This window comes from Bombina bombina, chromosome 2, assembly GCF_027579735.1.
Source record: "Bombina bombina isolate aBomBom1 chromosome 2, aBomBom1.pri, whole genome shotgun sequence".
Taxonomy (NCBI): domain Eukaryota; kingdom Metazoa; phylum Chordata; class Amphibia; order Anura; family Bombinatoridae; genus Bombina; species Bombina bombina.
The window spans coordinates 1186265865-1186286748 of NC_069500.1; the positions used below are offsets into that span (position 1 = coordinate 1186265865).

The following is a 20884-nucleotide window of genomic DNA, read 5'->3' on the forward strand; positions in this document are numbered from 1 at the left end:
GTCAGTTTCTACTTCCTGGACTTTTAAGAATGAAGCTTCTGTTGATCAGATTTGCAAAGCAACGACTTGGTCTTCTTTGCATACTTTTACTAAATTCTACCATTTTGATGTTTTCTCTTCTTCAGAAGCATTTTTTGGTAGAATAGTACTTCAGGCATATGTTTCAGTTTGATTCTTCTGCCTATAACTTCAGTTTTTTTTTTTCATTATAAAATTGAAACTTTTGATTTGGGTAGTGGATTAATTTTTCAGCGTAATTGGCTGTCTTTATTTTGTCCCGCCCTCTCTAGTGACTCTTGCGTGGAAGTTCCACATCTTGGGTATCTGCTATCCCATACGTCACTAGCTCATGGACTCTTGCTAATTACATGAAAGAAAACATAATTTATGTAAGAACTTACCTGATAAATTCATTTCTTTCATATTAGCAAGAGTCCATGAGGCCTACCCTTTTTGTGGTGGTTATGATTTTTTTTATAAAGCACAATTATTCAAATTCCTTATTTTTTTGATGCTTTCGCTCCTCACTTCTTGGCTATTCGTTAAACTGAATTGTGGGTGTGGTGAGGGGTGTATTTATAGGCATTTTGAGGTTTGGGAAACTTTGCTCCTCCTGGTAGGAATATATATCCCATACGTCACTAGCTCATGGACTCTTGCTAATATGAAAGAAATGAATTTATCAGGTAAGTTCTTACATAAATTATGTTTTTTTTACCTACTATTTGTGTATGCTCTGATTAGAAAATGTATTACTTAAACTGTTCATTTTGCTCTTTTCAGCTCATTCAGTTTGATGAGATTGTATCTAACCCTTCATTCAGAGAGCAGTTCAGAATATACATGGAAAAAATTGACAAGGGGGCTTTGATCAACTTCTGGGAGTCTGTGGAATACTTAAAAAATGCAAACAAGGTAGGTGGGCAGGAGAAGCACACAGTTGTGAATAGAGGAGAGCCATTAAATTGTTGAATTATTATGCATGTACTATTATGAGACAAAGCACTTTTTTCCAGGTGAAGTGGTCATAATGCTTTTAGAATTAGGAAACACTTGTAAATTGTTCTTAAACACTGGCTCTGTCTATGGCAGTAGTTTCATCTGTTGCAAAGTACTTGTGTATTAAAGAAGTGCTATATAGTCACTTTAATTCCTTATAACCTACAGAATTAATTTATTAAAATGAAAGTGCAATATTATGTCACAAGTTCATCAGGTGAGTACCAGTCAGTCTCTGCAGTTCCTTTTAGGGTGCTGCTCTGCATAGAATGAAATACTTTTCCACTGCTTATGATAGGAAATGACTGGAAATGTAAACAATATGTGTGACTTGTATTCAAGGCAGTCTATATTTATAGGCTTGTGCATTCAGAGGTTTCAGATGCCTCTGAATGTGAAAGAAGGTGGCTGCTCACTAGTTGGCTCTTTTTAGGGCCGGCATTCTGTCGAAAGTAGGCACCTTGTCGGAATGCGCAACCACCTTCTGTGCGCATGCACGTAATTTTGTCCGACGCAACACCGGCTATCTAGAGAGAAAGTAAAATAAAATATGTAAATACTTTGCAAAGTTGTTTCATTATGTGTAACTAAACATTTTATATAAAAATATCAAGGTGTTTTTGTCCCTTTAAACCCTAGACAAGCAACCTGATTGGTTCCTTATTTTACAATATCCCAACAAACTCATTTCACATTGATGCGTTTTATAATCACTAAATCATACTTTTTATTCATTTTTAGACAGAAATACCTCAATTAGTTGGTGATATTTATCAGAATTACTTTGTGGAGAGCAAAGAAATTCCAGTAGAGAAACCACTTTATAAAGAAATCCAGCAAAGTCTTGTGGGTAACAAAGGTACCGAAGTTTTCATTAAAATTCAGGCTGATGTGTACGACACGCTGAAGGACCGCTACTACCCATCATTCATTGTCAGTGATTATTATGACCAGTTAATTCGTAAGGAAGACCAGGCTTCTTGCCCATTTGCATCCGATGACAAGGATGAAGCGGTGAGTTGAAGCCAAATGGACCAGTCTGCTATCAGTTTATCCAGTTGTTTGTGTATCCAGTTCATATTCAAATTTAACGGAATGCTCTCATTGTTAACTAATGCAGAAAACAAACTGAATAGTATACTGTATCTTTATATTTGTGAAGTTTTATTGCAGGGAAAGTGGGCTACATTAATAAAGTATACTTCAAAATGTAACTGCAGATAATAACATAATTTATGTAAGAACTTACCTGATAAATTAATTTCTTTCATATTGGCAAGAGTTTGTGAGCTAGTGACGTATGGGATATACATTCCTACCAGGAGGGGCAAAGTTTCCCAAACCTCAAAATGCCTATAAATACGCCCCCCCACCACACCCACAATTCAGTTTAACGAATAGCCAAGAAGTGGGGTGATAAGAAAGGAGCAAAAGCATCAACGAGGAATTGGAATAATTGTGCTTTATACAAAAAAATCATAACCACCACAAGAAAAGGGTGGGCCTCATGGACTCTTGCCAATATGAAAGAAATGAATTTATCAGGTAAGTTCTTACATAAATTATGTTTTCTTTCATGTAATTGGCAAGAGTCCATGAGCTAGTGACGTATGGGATAGCAAATACCCAAGATGTGGAACTTCCCCGCAAGAGTCATTAGAGAGGGAGGGAAAAAAATAAAGACAGCCAATTCCGCTGAAAAATTAATCCACAACCCAAATCAAAAGTTTCAATCTTTATAATGAAAAAAACTGAAATTATAAGCAGAAGAATCAAACTGAAACAGCTGCCTGAAGTACTATTCTACCAAAAACTGCTTCTGAAGAAGAGAAAACATCAAAATGGTAGAATTCAGTAAAAGTATGCAAAGAAGACCAAGTAGTTGCTTTGCAAATCTGATCAACAGAAGCTTCATTCTTAAAGGCCCAGGAAGTAGAAACTGACCTAGTAGAATGAGCCGTAATCCTCTGAGGCGGGGATTAACCCGACTCCAAATAAGCATGATGAATCAAAAGCTTAACCAAGATGCCAAAGAAATGGCAGAAGCCTTCTGACCTTTCCTAAAACCAGAAAAGATAACAAATAGACTAGAAGTCTTTCTGAAATCTTAGTAGCTTCAACATAATATTTAAAAACTCTTACCACATCCAAAGAATGTAAGGATCTTTCCAAATAATTCTTAGGATTAGGACACAAGGAAGAGACAATAATTCCTCTACTAATGTAGTTAGAATTCACAATTTTAAGTAAAAATTTAAATGAAGACAGCAAACCACCTTATCCTGATGAAAAATCAGAAAAAGGAGACTCACAAGAAAGATAATTCAAAAATTGTTCTAGCTGAAGAGATGTCTAAAAGGAAGAATACTTTCCATGAAAGTAATTTAATGTCCAAAGAATGCATATGCTCAAACAGAAGAGCCTGTAAAGCCCTCAGAACCAAATTAAGACTCCAAGGAGGAGAAATTGGCTTAATGACAGGCTTGATACGAACCAAAGCCTGAACAAAACAATGAATATCAGAAAGATTAGCAAATTTTTCTGTGAAAACAGCAAAGAAAGAGCAGAGATTTGTCCTTTCAAGAAATTTGCAGACAAAAACCCTTATCCAAACCATCCTGAAGAAACTATAAAATCCTAGGAATTCTAAAAGAATGCCAAGAGAATTTATGAGAAGAGCATCATGAGATGTAAGTCTTCCAAACTCGATAATAAATCTTTCTAGACACAGATTTACGAGCCTGCAACATAGTATTAATCACTGAGTCAGAGAAACCTCTATGACTAAGTACTAAGCGTTAAATTTCCATACCATTAAATTAATAATTTGAGTTCCTGACGGAAAAAACAAATGTTAAGAAATAAGGTCTGGCCTTAATGGAAGTTACCGAGATTGGCAACTGGACATCCGTACAAGAACTATATACCAAAACCTGTGCGGCCATGCTGGAGCCACCAGCAGCACAAAAGATTGCTCCCTGATGATTTTGAAAATCACTCTTAATACAAGAACCAGAGGCGGAAAAATATAGGCAGGTTAATAACTCCAAGGAAGTGTCAATGCATACACTGTTTCCGCCTGAGGATCCCCGGACCTGAATAGGCACCTGGGAAGTTCCTTGTTTAGATGAGATGCCATCAGATCTATTTCTGGAAGCCCTCACATCTGAACAATTTGAAAAAACACATCTGGGTAAAGAGACCATTCTCCTGGATGTAAAGCTTGATTGACAGAGATAATCCGCTTCCCAATTGTCTATACCTGGGAAATGGATTGCAGAAATTAGACAGGAGCTGGATTTAGCCGAGATACTTCTTTCACAGCCTAAGGACTGAGAGTCCCACCCTGATGATTGACATACGCCACAGTTGTGACATTGTCTGTCTGAAAAACAATAAACGTCTCTCTCTTCAAAAAGAAGCCAAAACTGAAGAACTCTGAGAAATGCACGGAGTTCCAAAATATTGAATGGTATTCTCGCCTCCTGAGATTTCCAAACCCCTTGTGCTGACAGAGATCCCCAGACAGCCTCCCAACCTAAAAGACTCGCATCTGTAGTGATCATGGTCCAGGTTGGATGAACCGAAGAGACCCGTAGAACTATATGATGGTGATCTAACCACCCCACCAAGTCAAAGATAGTTGAACATTGGGATTCAAAGATATAAAAAGTGATATCCTAGAATCCCTGCACCATTAATTCAGCATAAAAAGCTGGAAAGGTATCATATGAAAATGAGCAAAGGGAATCGAATCCAATGCTGCAGCCATGAGACCTAAAACTTCCATGCATATAGCAACTGAAGGAAATAATAGAGACTGAAGGTTCCGACAAACGGAACCCAATAAAATTGTCACTTGTCTGTTAGAGACAAAGACATTGACACAATCTATCTGGAAACCTAAAAAAGGTGACCCTTGTCTGAGGAATCAAGGAGCTTTTGATAAAAAGATCCTCCAACCATGTCTTTGAAGAAACAACAAAAGTTGAATCGTATGATATTCCGCAGAACAAAAAGACTGAGCCAGTACCACGAGACCGTCCAAATAAGGAAATACTGAGAACCTTGAAAAGATTCTTAGAGCTGTCGCTAGACCAGAAGGAAAAGCAACAAATTGGTAATGCTTGTCAAAAAAAGAGAATCACAGAAAATGAAAATAATTTGAATGGAAACAGAAAATGAAGATATGCATCTATTGTATCAAATAATACCCTCGCTGACCAAAAGGCAGAATAGACCATATAAACACCATTCTAAAAGATGGTACTCTTATATGACAATTCAAAAAGATTTTCTATCTTTGGGACAATGGATAGTTTTGAACAAAACCCCCAAACCCTGTTCCTAAAATGGAACTGGTATAAATACCCCAGAAGACTCCAGGTCTGAGCAGCGCCTTGAGCCCCAACGGGTGACCAGTCGCGCTTCACAAGTACCCAATACATACAGGTCTGAAACACACTTCAAGAAAGTGTGAACCTTTACTGGAATAGCTGGAATGTGTTAGAGAAAAAAAGACTTCTCACAGGCGGTTTTACTCTGAATCCTATTCTGAACCAAACAAATTTTAAAAAAGTCTTAACCTGCCCCTTACCAGCTAAGCTGGAATAAGAACCGCACCTACATGCAAATTTGGGGAGCTGACTTTGATCTTTAAAATGGCTTAAATTGAATGAAGAAAACTTCCAATTATAAACATGTTACTTGGGGAAGAATTAGGATTCCGTTCCTTAGTAAGAACAAAAACTAATATAAGCTTAAGATTTACTCTCAGAACTCAATCTTGAAGCAAAAAAACACCCTTCCCCAGAGTAACAGTTGAAGAATTGAATCCAATTGTGAACCAAATAATTGATTACCTTGGAAAAAAAGAAATATGGAATTTAGAAATCAAATTAGCATTCCAAGATTTAAGTCACAAAGTTCTTCTAGCTAAAATAGCTAAAGACATAGATTAAACCTCATTTGCGAAAATATAAAAAAAATGACGACACAAATGAAATTATTAGCATGTTGATCAACTTAACAATGCTAAACAAATCATAATCCGATACTTGTTGCACTAAATTATCCAACCAGAAAGTTGAAGCAGTTGCAACATCAGCCAAATAAATTGCAGGTCTAAGAAAAGTACCTGAAAATAAATAATTTTCCTTAAATAAAATACAAGTTTCCCATCTGAAGGAAAAAAATAAATACTATTTTCTATAGGAATAGTAGTATGTTTAGCAAGAGTAGAGAGAGCCCCATTAACTTTGGGGATCTTTCCTCAAAACTTTAAACTAACTGCCGGCAAAGGATACAATTTAAAAACCTTAAAGAAGGAATAAAAGAAATTCCCGGCCTATTCCATTCCCTGGTATCACGAACTGGAGAAAAAAACCTCTGAAGAAACCACAGAAGGTTAATAAGCAGAATTAAAATGTTAGCTAGTCTTAAAATCAAAAGAACTAGTCACCTCAATATCCAAAATAATCAACATTTTTTCAACAAAGAACGAATGTACTATTTAAAAATAAAAAAGTAGATTTGTTAGTGTCAATATCTGATGAAGAATATTCTAAATGAGAAAAAACATCATCAGAGAAGGATAATTCAGTATGTTGTTGGTCATTTAAAACTTCATCAACTAAATGAGAAGTTTAAAAAAGACCTATAAATTTTATTAGAAGGCGGGATGGCAGACAAAGCCTTTAGAATAGAATCAGAAAAATATTCTTATAAATTCCTAAGTATATCTTGTACATTAGATGTAAAAAGAATAGCAATAGATGATGCATAAATACTAATGGACGCTGCATGTTAAAGTTTATCATGATAACTTATTACAAACCATAACTAAAGATAAAAATTCATAACATTAAAATAAATGAACTTAGCTTTGGTTGGACTGATATCAGTCATCAGGAATCCAACAGTATTTTCTGATACAGGAACAGTTTTTTGGGATATCTTGCAATATGTAATAGAAAAAACAACATTTAAAGCAAAATTATCAAATTCCTTAAATGACAGTATCAGGAATGGGAAAAAATGCAAACAGAACAGGCCTCTAGAAACCAGAAGCAACTAAAAAATGAGACTTAAATAATGTTAAAAATCTGGCGCCAAGAATGACGCCCACATATATTTTGGCGCCAAAAAAAGTCTGCAACAAACACGAGAGTCAAAAATGACGCAACTACATGAAAACTTCCGGCGTCAACTACGACGCCGGAAATAACGTCATTGACGTCAGACAAACGTCAATCTCGCGCCAAAAAAATCTTGCGCCAAAAATTACGTAATAAATTCTAGCATTTTTTGCACCCGCAAGCCTAACAACCCGCAATTTAGAGAAAAAAAGTCAATTGAAAATTTTAGGTAAGAAAAATATTTTAATTCATATGCATTTTCCCGAATAATGAAACAGACAGTCTGAAAGAAGGAAAATAAACTGATTGACCTGAATCATGGCAAATATAAGTATAAAACATATATTTAGAACTTTACATATAAAGTGCCAAACCATAGCTGAGAGTGTCATAAATAAAAGATAAGACTTACTTACCCAAAGACACTCATCTACATAAGTAGATAGCCAAACCAGTACTGAAACGAGAATCAGTAGAGGTAATGGTATATAAGAGTATATCGTCGATCTGAAAAGGGAGGTAGGAGAAGAGATCTCTACGACCGATAACAGAGAACCTATGAAATAGATCCCCTAGAGGAAGACCATGGTATTCAATAGGCAATACTCCCTTCACATCCCTCTGACGTTCACTGCACTCTGAGAGGAAAACCGGGCTTCAGCCTGCTGCGAAGCGCATATCAATGTAGAATCTAGCACAAACTTACTTCACCACCTCCATGGGAGGCAAAGTTTGTAAAACTGAATTGTGGGTGTGGTGAGGGGTGTATTTATAGGCATTTTGAGGTTTGGAAAACTTTGCCCCTCCTGGTAGGAATCCCATACGTCACTAGCTCATGGACTCTTGCCAATTACATGAAAGAAAAAACATTTTATATGTGCATATGAGTCCTACATATGAAGTTTTATTCTTAAGGGTTTTCTCAATTAAATCTGTTTAACATGGTTGTCATTCACACAACGCTCCTAGACCCTGCCGCAACTCTGATAAATGTATTAACCCCTAAACCGCCGCTCCCGGACACCGCTGCCACCTACATTATACCTAGTAACCCCTATCCTGCCCCCCCTATACCGTCGCCCTCTATAATAAATTTATTAACCCCTATCCTGCTGATCCCGCACCTCCCCGCAACTAAATAAATAGTTTAACCCCTAAACCGCCGCTCCCTATATTAAACCTATTAACCCCTATCCTGCCCCCCCTACACCGTCGTCACCTATAATAAATTAATTAACCCCTATCCTGCCCCCCACTACACCGCCGCCACTGTAATAAAATGATTAACCCCTAAACCTAAGTCTAACCCTAACGCCCCCCTAACTTAAATATTAATTAAATAAATCTAAATAATATTACTCTTATGAACTAAATTAATCCTATTTAAAACTAAATACTTACCTTTAAAATAAACCCTAATATAGCTACAATATAAATAATAATTATATTGTAGCTATCTTAGGATTTATTTTTATTTTACAGGCAACTTTCAATTTATTTTAACTAGGTACAATAGCTATTAAATAGTTATTAACTATTTAATATCTTACCTAGCTAAAATAAAGAGAAATTTACCTGTAAAATAAAAACTAACCTAAGTTACAATTACACCTAACACTACACTATACTTAAATAAATTATTCCTATTTAAAACTAAATACTTGCCTGTAAAATAAACCCTAAGATAGCTACAATATAATTAATAATTACATTGTAGCTATCTTAGGATTTATATTTATTTTACAGGTAACTTTGTATTTATTTTAGCTAGTTAGAATAGTTATTAAATAGTTATTAACTATTTAATAACTACCTAGCTAAAAGAAATACAAAATTAGCTGTAAAATAAATCCTAACCTAAGTTACAATTAAACCTAACACTACACTATCATTAAATTAATTAAATAAATTAAATACCAACCGTGTTGGTTATGCAAAACTGAGAAGTGGGTAATAAAGGGATCATCTATCTTTTTAAACAATACAAATTGTGGAGTAGACTGTCCCTTAAAAACAAGAACCTGGCTCATATAATTTTAGTTTTTGTTTTGACTTTTTAAAAGAGCGGCTTCAATGGAATTTTTTTTCTATTTTTGGTCAAGTCCAGGACTCGTGAACAAATGTTTAGAAAAGTAATATAACATGCATGCTTGTGTGTGGATCTGCTTTAAAAGAGCAAACCTTTAACACAAACAATACATGGATGCATGGATCTAAGCACATAAGTATTATTTGTGTTGTGACAAGGGATTGTATGGCTTGTGAGTCCTTTTTCATCCCAAGGCCTTATAGTTGACATTCTTATGTAAGATCTTATATACTGATTGACTAATGAAAGAACATTTCCATTTGTTCCCTTAGATGCAGGCCTGTGAAGGCATTGGGGGGATCCTGGATGAATGCAGCAGTGGTATAACCGAGCAAGCTAGCTATGCTGTAAATAAACTCCGCCAACTCACCGAGAAGCTTGAATACAAAAGACAAGCGCTTATCTCCATTATTAATGCACCCAAACCAGACAAAAAGGTACTTCACTTTTGTAGATAAATACAATTTAACCCATCTAATAAAAAACCTACAGTAGGTGAAGAGCACTATACATATTTGTGTCTGAAGCTTACATAGATTTTTGTTTCCCGATTAAAAAGTTGTTTGTACATATCTGCAGTATTCTCACTATCACTCCACTACAAATTGTAGTTATAGCACTCTTTGCCTTTATATAGTTGGATCAATAAATATGCTGACATTTAAATATAATGCTCCTTGTTTCTGCATTTGTTGAAGGAACACAGTGACTATAAATAATCCTGATATTTGTTGGGCAAATATAAAATATGTTAAGGTATACGTTAAACTAAAATTAATAACGTGCCACACCAGAATTGAGAAGAGCTCAGTCACAAACTGACAGTTACAGTAGCTTGTCCTATGAGAAGGTGCCCACACAGTCTGTTGTCTCTTAGCTTCTTGGGCCTTTCGCAAAAGAGTTTCATGTAGTTTAACAGCATACAGTTCTGAAGTTCCAGGCAACTTCCCTCTGAATACAAATACAAGCAGACCCCAGAGTTACATTTAAGCCTATTAGGCTTTTGTCTGTAGAGGTGCAGCAGTATCCCTTTAAGGCACAGTGAGCAAGAAGACCGTAAATGATTGCCCTATCGCCACTAGGTATAGAAGGTCCATGCGTGCAAAACAAGGAATACACATAGCTACAATATCTAAAATATTGTTTACAAAACAAAACACTGTTACTGTACATCACATTTTAAACCTACCCACACAATTGGTAAATAGCTATAACATAGTTTGTGAACTGAGTAGGGTGTTTTTAAAAATATTCAATTTTTAAAATAATTAAATTTAGTATTACGGCATCAAAATCTGCTAAAATCCTGTTCATGCTCATTTTTCTCTTTCATCAGTGGACCAATTTCCAAATTTAATTTGTAGATTCAAAATTATGTTTTTAACATTTTCTGTTTATATTTTTTTTTTAATCTGGATAGATATTCCTTAATATTCCCTCTCAGTACCGCTTTTGCGGCCTCCCAATATATTTCCGTTTTCTCAGCATAATTCTTATTATAGCTATGATATTCTGCCCACTTAATCTTTAAAAAATTCTCGAAGTTACTATCAGATAATAAATATTTAGGAAAGACGATACTATTGTTGCCCCCCCCCCCTTTTAAGAGCACTAGTCCTAAACTCCATAGAAATAATTGCGTGGTCTGACAGGATAATATCTTTAATGTCAGTCTTGCATTCAAGTCCCAACAGCCTTTCTGCTATTAGAAACATATCTATTCTGGAGAAACTTTGATGGCTTGGTGACACACAAGTATATGGCTTGAGATCTGGATGCTGGATCCTCCATATATCTCCCAGTCCCAGTTGATTACATAATTTATGAAATATGCGAGTCTTACTATCCCTCCTAGCCGGATCTTTCTTGCCTGCTCTGTCTATATTGGGATATGGAGTTAAGTTAAAATCCCCGGCCATTACCAGGTTTTGTCCCGTATACTCTAACAATCTGTTTATAACTTCATTCCAAAATTTACTATCTAGTGCGTTGGGCCCATACATATTACATATTATAAATGGGATTGTATTAATTCTTATTTCTTCTGTTAAGTGTGATCAGTCCACGGGTCATCATTACTTCTGGGATATTACTCCTCCCCAACAGGAAGTGCAAGAGGATTCACCCAGCAGAGCTGCATATAGCTCCTCCCCTCTACGTCACTCCCAGTCATTCTCTTGCACCCAACGACTAGATAGGATGTGTGAGAGGACTATGGTGATTATACTTAGTTTTATATCTTCAATCAAAAGTTTGTTATTTTAAAATAGCACCGGAGTGTGTTATTATCTCTCTGGCAGAGTTTGAAGAAGAATCTACCAGAGTTTTTGTTATGATTTTAGCCGGAGTAGTTAAGATCATATTGCTGTTTCGCGGCCATCTGAGGAGAGGTAAACTTCAGATCAGGGGACAGCGGGCAGATGAATCTGCATAGAGGTATGTAGCAGTTTTTATTTTCTGACAATGGAATTGATGAGAAAATCCTGCCATACCGATATAATGTCATGTATGTATACTTTACACTTCAGTATTCTGGGGAATGGTACTTCACTAGAATTACACTGTAAGAAATACATAAAGCTGTTTAATAACTAGAGATTATGTTTAACGTTTTTTGCTGGAAAGTAAAATCGTTTTCATTTACTGAGGTACTGAGTGAATAAATGTTTGGGCACTATTTTTCCACTTGGCAGTTGCTTAATCTGTTTTCTGACAGTTTCTGTTCTCCCTCACTGCTGTGTGTGAGGGGGAGGGGCCGTTTTTTGGCGCTTTTTCTACACATCAAATATTTCAGTCAGCAACTCATTGTATTCCCTGCATGATCCGGTTCATCTCTACAGAGCTCAGGGGTCTTCAAAACTTATTTTGAGGGAGGTAATTTCTCTCAGCAGAGCTGTGAGAATTATAGTTTGACTGAGATAAAAAACGTTTATTCTGTAATTTGTTTCCTGCTTTCAGAATTTGTTATCTTTGCTAATGGGATTAAACCTTTGCTAAAGTTGTGTTATTTACAAGGATTGAGGCTATAACTGTTTCAATTTATTAATTTTCAACTGTCATAGATCTTCTGTGCTTCTTAAAGGCACAGTACGTTTTAATATTATTCTAATTGAATTGTATTTCCAAGTTACAAGTTTATTTGCTAGTGTGTTAAACATGTCTGATTCAGAGGATGATACCTGTGTCATTTGTTGCAATGCCAAAGTGGAGCCCAATAGAAATTTATGTACTAACTGTATTGATGCTACTTTAAATAAAAGTCAATCTGTACAAATTGAACAAATTTCACCAAACAACGAGGGGAGAGTTATGCCGACTAACTCGCCTCACGTGTCAGTACCTACATCTCCCGCTCAGAGGGAGGTGCGTGATATTGTAGCGCCGAGTACATCTGGGCGGCCATTACAAATCACATTACAGGATATGGCTACTGTTATGACTGAGGTTTTGGCTAAATTACCAGAGCTAAGAGGTAAGCGTGATCACTCTGGGGTGAGAACAGAGTGCGCTGATAATATTAGGGCCATGTCAGACACTGCGTCACAGGTGGCAGAACATGAGGACGGAGAGCTTCATTCTGTGGGTGACGGTTCTGATCCAAACAGACTGGATTCAGATATTTAAAATTTTAAATTTAAACTGGAAAACCTCTGTGTATTACTAGGGGAGGTGTTAGCGGCTCTGAATGATTGTAACACAGTTGCAATACCAGAGAAAATGTGTAGGTTGGATAAATATTTTGCGGTACCGACGAGTACTGAGGTTTTTCCTATACCTAAGAGACTTACTGAAATTGTTACTAAGGAGTGGGATAGACCCGGTGTGCCGTTCTCACCCCCTCCGATATTTAGAAAAATGTTTCCAATAGACGCCACCACAAGGGACTTATGGCAAACGGTCCCTAAGGTGGAGGGAGCAGTTTCTACCTTAGCTAAGCGTACCACTATCCCGGTGGAGGATAGCTGTGCTTTTTCAGATCCAATGGATAAAAAATTAGAGGGTTACCTTAAGAAAATGTTTGTTCAACAAGGTTTTATATTGCAACCCCTTGCATGCATTGCGCCGATCACGGCTGCAGCGGCATTCTGGATTGAGTCTCTGGAAGAGAACATTGGTTCAGCTACTCTGGACGACATTACGGACAGGCTTAGAGTCCTTAAACTAGCTAATTCATTCATTTCGGAGGCCGTAGTACATCTTACTAAACTTACGGCGAAGAATTCAGGATTCGCCATTCAGGCACGCAGGGCGCTGTGGCTAAAATCCTGGTCAGCTGATGTTACTTCTAAGTCTAAATTGCTTAATATACCTTTCAAAGGGCAGACCTTATTCGGGCCCGGGTTGAAAGAGATTATCGCTGACATTACAGGAGGTAAAGGCCATGCCCTGCCTCAGGACAAAGCCAAAGCCAAGACTAGACAGTCTAATTTTCGTTCCTTTCGTAATTTCAAAGCAGGAGCAGCATCAACTTCCTCTGCACCAAGACAGGAAGGAGCTGTTGCTCGCTACAGACAAGGCTGGAAACCTAACCAGTCCTGGAACAAGGGCAAGCAGACTAGGAAACCTGCTGCTGCCCCTAAAACAGCATGAATTGAGGGCCCCCGATCCGGGATCGGATCTAGTGGGGGGCAGACTTTCTCTCTTCGCCCAGGCTTGGGCAAGAGATGTTCAGGATCCCTGGGCGCTAGAGATATTATCTCAGGGATACCTTCTGGACTTCAAATACTCTCCTCCAAGAGAGAGATTTCATCTATCAAGATTGTCAACAATCCAGACAAAGAAAGAGGCGTTTCTACGCTGCGTACAAGAGCTCTTGTTAATGGGAGTAATCCATCCAGTTCCACGATCGGAACAGGGACAGGGGTTTTACTCAAATCTGTTTGTGGTTCCCAAAAAAGAGGGAACTTTCAGACCAATCCTGGACTTAAAGATCCTAAACAAATTCCTAAGAGTTCCATCGTTCAAGATGGAGACTATTCGGACAATTTTTCCTATGATCCAAGAGGGTCAGTACATGACCACTGTAGATTTAAAAGATGCTTACCTTCACATACCGATTCACAAAGATCATTATCGGTACCTAAGGTTTGCCTTCCTAGACAGGCATTACCAGTTTGTGGCTCTTCCATTCGGATTGGCTACAGCTCCAAGAATCTTCACAAAGGTTCTGGGTGCTCTTCTGGCGGTACTAAGACCGCGGGGAATCTCGGTAGCTCCATACCTAGACGACATTCTGATACAAGCTTCAAGCTTTCAAACTGCCAAGTCTCATACAGAGTTAGTGCTGGCATTTCTAAGGTCACATGGATGGAAGGTGAACGAAAAGAAAAGTTCACTCGTTCCACTCACAAGAGTTCCCTTCCTGGGGACTCTTATAGATTCTGTAGAAATGAAGATTTACCTGACAGAGGACAGGCTAACAAGACGTCAAAGTGCTTGCCGCACCCTTCATTCCATTCAACACCCGTCAGTGGCTCAATGCATGGAGGTAATCGGCTTAATGGTAGCGGCAATGGACATAGTACCCTTTGCACGCTTACACCTCAGATCACTGCAACTGTGCATGCTAAGTCAGTGGAATGGGGATTACTCAGACTTATCCCCTTCTCTGAATCTGGATCAAGAGACCAGAAATTCTCTTCTATGGTGGCTTTCTCGGCCACATCTGTCCAGGGGGATGCCTTTCAGCAGACCAGACTGGACAATTGTAACAACAGACGCCAGCCTTCTAGGTTGGGGTGCCGTCTGGAATTCTCTGAAGGCTCAGGGACAATGGAGTCAGGAGGAGAGTCTCCTGCCAATAAACATTCTGGAATTGAGAGCAGTTCTCAATGCCCTCCTGGCTTGGCCCCAGTTGACAACTCGGGGGTTCATCAGGTTTCAGTCGGACAACATCACGACTGTAGCTTACATCAACCATCAGGGAGGGACAAGAAGCTCCCTAGCTATGATGGAAGTATCAAAGATAATTCCCTGGGCAGAGTCTCACTCTTGCCACCTGTCAGCAATCCACATCCCGGGAGTGGAGAACTGGGAGGCGGATTTCTTAAGTCGTCAGACTTTTCATCCGGGGGAGTGGGAACTTCATCCGGAGGTCTTTGCCCAAATACTTCGACGTTGGGGCAAACCAGAGATAGATCTCATGGCGTCTCGGCAGAACGCCAAGCTTCCTCGTTACGGGTCCAGATCCAGGGATCCAGGAGCAGTCCTGATAGATGCTCTGACAGCACCTTGGGACTTCAGGATGGCTTACGTGTTTCCACCCTTCCCGTTACTTCCTCGATTGATTGCCAGAATCAAACAAGAGAGAACATCAGTGATTCTAATAGCACCTGCGTGGCCACGCAGGACTTGGTATGCAGACCTGGTGGACTTGTCATCCTGTCCACCTTGGTCTCTACCTCTGAAACAGGACCTTCTGATACAGGGTCCCTTCAAACATCAAAATCTAACTTCTCTGAAGCTGACTGCTTGGAAATTGAACGCTTGATTTTATCAAGACGTGGGTTTTCTGAGTCAGTTATTGATACCTTAATACAGGCTAGGAAACCTGTTACCAGAAAGATTTACCATAAGATATGGCGTAAATACCTATATTGGTGTGAATCCAAAGGTTACTCTTGGAGTAAGGTTAGGATTCCTAGGATATTGTCTTTTCTACAAGAAGGTTTAGAAAAGGGTTTATCTGCTAGTTCATTAAAGGGACAGATCTCAGCTCTGTCCATTCTGTTACACAAACGTCTGTCAGAAGTTCCTGACGTCCAGGCTTTTTGTCAGGCTTTGGCCAGGATTAAGCCTGTGTTTAAAACTGTTGCTCCACCATGGAGTTTAAACCTTGTTCTTAATGTTTTACAGGGCGTTCCGTTTGAACCCCTTCATTCCATTGATATAAAGTTGTTATCTTGGAAAGTTCTATTTTTAATGGCTATTTCCTCGGCTCGAAGAGTCTCTGAATTATCAGCCTTACATTGTGATTCTCCTTATTTGATTTTTCATTCGGATAAGGTAGTCCTGCGTACTAAACCTGGGTTCTTACCTAAGGTAGTCACTAACAGGAATATCAATCAAGAGATTGTTGTTCCTTCTTTATGCCCAAATCCTTCTTCAAAGAAGGAACGTCTACTGCACAACCTGGATGTAGTCCGTGCTCTAAAATTTTACTTACAGGCAACTAAGGAATTTCGACAAACGTCTTCTCTGTTTGTCATTTACTCTGGGCAGAGGAGAGGTCAAAAAGCTTCCGCTACCTCTCTTTCTTTTTGGCTTCGTAGCATAATTCGTTTAGCTTATGAGACTGCTGGACAGCAGCCTCCTGAAAGAATTACAGCTCATTCTACTAGAGCTGTGGCTTCCACTTGGGCCTTCAAGAATGAGGCCTCTGTTGAACAGATTTGCAAGGCTGCAACTTGGTCTTCGCTTCATACTTTTTCCAAATTTTACAAATTTGACACTTTTGCTTCATCGGAGGCTATTTTTGGGAGAAAGGTTCTTCAGGCAGTGGTTCCTTCTGTATAAAGAGCCTGCCTATCCCTCCCGTCATCCGTGTACTTTTGCTTTGGTATTGGTATCCCAGAAGTAATGATGACCCGTGGACTGATCACACTTAACAGAAGAAAACATAATTTATGCTTACCTGATAAATTCCTTTCTTCTGTAGTGTGATCAGTCCACGGCCCGCCCTGTTTTTAAGGCAGGTAAATATTTTTTAATTTATACTCCAGTCACCACTTCACCCTTGGCTTTTCCTTTCTCGTTGGTCCTTGGTCGAATGACTGGGAGTGACGTAGAGGGGAGGAGCTATATGCAGCTCTGCTGGGTGAATCCTCTTGCACTTCCTGTTGGGGAGGAGTAATATCCCAGAAGTAATGATGACCCGTGGACTGATCACACTACAGAAGAAAGGAATTTATCAGGTAAGCATAAATTATGTTTTTTAAAATTTGGTATCTGCCTCCAGCATCATTTTCTACCCCTAGAACCTCGTGGGGCAGCTGTTTGTTAACAAGAATTGCTAATCCCTTTTTCCTATCCTCCCCTGTTAATGCAATTACTTCCCCCACCCATTTAGTTTTTAACTTAGCTATTTCAGATTCTTTTAAATGGGTTTCTTGTAACATAACCAAGTCCGGTTTATATAATCCTAATTGTTTAATAATAGCTTTCCTTTTCATTGGTGAGGTTATCCCACCTACATTCCATGAAAGAAAATTCACTGATTCAGAATCCATTCTTATTCACCCACATAAGGTGGCTGGGAGAGAGAATACCACATTTCCACAAGAGCATTCAAGAGACAATGCAAAATGCAGTTTTTTATGGCTTCATTCTTGGTGCGGAATTTTTTTTTAGTGCAAAAGTCTAAAAGGGACATAAGTTTTGTCATTTCCTGCATCTTTGTTGACGCGCGTTGTTTAGGCGCGGAGTCGCGCTTGTTATGACGCGAGTTGCGTCATTTCCTGATGTTAACTTTGGCGGCAAAATATTTTTTTCTTTTTTGCGTCTTGCGTCATACTTGGCGCCAGAAATATTTTTTGTATATAAACCCTCTTCCTTTTTGCTTCTGGTTCTCTCAATGTTAAGAACTATGATGCTTATTTTTTTGCATTCTACTTTTGCATAAGCATTTTTTCCCATTCCTGAAACTGCTATATTAAGGAAATTCGATACTTTGTTTAAATGTTGTTGTTTTTTTTTCTTTTTTCATTTTGCAAGATGTCTCAATCTGATCCTGCCTCTGATGTTGCTGTAGAAACCATGGTGCCTGAACACAATTCTACCAAAGCTAAGTGTGTCTGTTGTAAATTAACTGATGTTATTTCTTCAGCCCAATTATGTGGCATCTGTCATGATAAGCTGTTGCATGCCGATAATGTTTCTATTAGTAATAATACACCATCTGTTGTTCCTTTAACGTCTAAAGTACCTGATATTCCTGCAGATGTTAAGAATTATATTGCTGCAGCTATAGATAAGGCTATGTCTGCTATTCCGCCTTCAAATAAACGTAAAAGGTCTTTTAAAACTTCTCATAAATCTGATTAAATTTGTATTGACCGACAGTATACTGAAATATCCTCTGCTGATGAGGACTCTTCTGGTTCAGAAGATCCTGATTCAGATTCTGAATTTGATAAATCTTCCTATCTGTTTAAGATCGATTATATTCATTCTTTATTGAAGGAAGTTCTGCTTACTTTGGGTATTGAAGAGTCTAGTCCTCTTGATAATAAAGCCAGTAAACATTCTAATACTGTTTTTAAACCTCCTAAGGTTGCTCCTGAGGTTTTTCCTGTTCCAGATGCTGTTTCTGATATGATTACTAAGGAATGGTCTAGCCTGGTTCTTCTTTCAATCCTTCTTCTAGGTTTAAGAAGTCGTATCCTTTACCTGTGGCTAATTTAGAGTTTTGGGGAAAAGTTCCTAAGGTTGATGGGGCTATTTCCACTCTTGCCAAACTTACTACTATTCCTATGGAAGATAGTACTTCTTTTAAGGATCCTTTGGATAGGAAGATTAAATATTATCTTAGAAGAGCATGTTTACATTTTGGCTATATTCTTAGACCTGCTATTTCAATGGCTGATGTGGCTGCTGCTTCAAATTTTTGGTTGTATAGTTTAGCACGGCAGGTAGAAGATCATGATTTGTCCAGCTTTATTCTTTTGCTTCAACATGCTAATCATTTAATTTGTGATGCTATATTTGACATTATTAAGATTGATGTTAAATCTATGTCTTTAGCTATTTTAGCCAGAAGAGCTTTATGACTTAAATCTTGGAATGCTGACATGTCTAAATCTAGATTACTATCTCTATCTTTCCAGGGTAAGAATTTAGTTGGTTCTCAATTAGATTCTATTATTTCCACTGTTACTGGTGTGAAGGGAGTTTTCTTACCTCAAGGTAAAAAATCTAAGGGTAAATTTAAGGCTCCTAATCGAACAAAAGTCTACTCCTTCCCCTAAGGCCTCTGGTTCCAATTGGAAACCATCCTCAAATTGGAATAAAAACAAGTTTTATAAAAAAAAACAAATCCAGACTCCATGAAGGTGCGGCCCTCAATCCAGTTCAGCTGGTGGGGGCCAGATTGATATTTTCAGGAAATTTGGTCAGGTTCTGTTCAGAATCAGTGGATTCAGAATATTGTGTCTCAAAGGTATCGAATAAGATTCAGAATGGGCCTCCTGTGAGAAGATTCTTTCTTTCTCATATTCCAACAAATCCTGTGAAAGCTCAGGCTTTTCTGAAATGTGTTTCAGCTCTAGAGCTTTCAGGGGTGATTGTTCCGGTTCCTTTACAGGAACAGGGTTTGGGGTTTTATTCAAATCTATTAATTGTCCCAAAGAAAGAGAATTCTTTCAGACCAGTTTTGGATCTAGAACTTTTAAATTGTTTTGTAAGAGTCCCAACTCTCAAGATGGTGACTATAAGGACTACTCTGCCTTTTGTTCAGCAAGGTCATTTTATGTCCACAATAGACTTACAGGATGCTTATCTTCATGTTCCAATTCATCCAGACCACTATCATTTTCTGAGATTCTCTTTTCTAGAGAATTACCAGTTTGTCGCTCTTCCATTTGGCCTAGCGACAGCTCCAAGAATCTTTTCGAAGGTTTTCGGTGCCCTACTCTCTGTAATCAGAGAGCAGGGTATTGCTGTGTTTCCTTATTTGGACCGTATCTTGGTACTAGCTCAGTCTTTTCATTTAGCAGAATCTCACACAAAACAACTAGTGTCATTTTTTCAAAGGCATGGTTTGAGGATCAATTTACAAAAGTTTCTTGGTTCCTCAAACAAAGGTCACCTTTTTAGGTTTCCAGATAGATACAGTGTCCATGACTCAAATGAAAATTGGTTTTAGCTTGTCTAAACCTACAGTCTCGATCATTCCCTTCAGTGGCTTTGTGCATGGAAGTTTTAGGTCTTATGACTGCAGCATCGGACGCGATCCCCTTTGCTCGTTTTCATATGAGATCTCTGTAGCTTTGCATGCTGAATCAATGGTGCAGGGATTATACTCGGATATCACAGTTGATATACTTAAATCCCAGCATTCAACTCTCTCTGCCTTGGTGGTTAGACCATCATCGGATTATTCAAGGGGCCTCTTTTGTTCGCCCTTCCTGGACTGTGATCTCAACAGATGCAAGTCTTTCAGGTTGGGGAGCTGTCTGGGGGTCTCTGAGAGCACAAGGGGTTTGGAAACCTCAAGAGGCGAGGTTACCAATCAACATTTTAGAACTCTGTGCTATCTTCAGAGCTCTTCAGGCTTGGCCTCTATTGAAGAGAGAACATTTTATTTGTTTTCAGACAGACAGTGTCATAACAGTGGCATATGTCAATCATCAGGGAGGGACTCGCAGTTCTTTAGCAATGAAGGAAGTATCTTGAATACTTTCTTGGGCAGAGTCCAACTCTTGTCTAATTTCTGTGATTCATATTCCAGGTGTAGACAATTGGGAAGTGGATTATCTAAGTCGTCAGACTTTGCATCCAGGGGAGTGGTCTCTCCATCCGGATGTGTTTCATCAGATTGTTCAGATGTGGGGTCTTCCAGAAATAGATGATGGCCTCTCGTTTGAGCAAGGAACTGTTTGGAAACCTTTATTTCATGGTACTCCTCATAATTTTTCTTGGCATTCTTTTAAAATTCCTCGGA

At 38.4% G+C, this 20884-nt stretch overlaps 1 protein-coding gene across 1 annotated transcript in view; it reads left to right on the plus strand.

Annotated features, from left to right (window-relative positions):
- Positions 1–20884, plus strand: part of SNX25 (sorting nexin 25) — a 776760-nt gene that overhangs the window by 547053 nt on the left and 208823 nt on the right. Inside the window, exons 8-10 of the mRNA XM_053703884.1 lie at positions 784–915; positions 1741–2013; positions 9498–9662. Of these exons, the coding sequence (XP_053559859.1) occupies positions 784–915; positions 1741–2013; positions 9498–9662 (570 nt within the window). The remainder of the gene's footprint in view (positions 1–783; positions 916–1740; positions 2014–9497; positions 9663–20884) is intronic.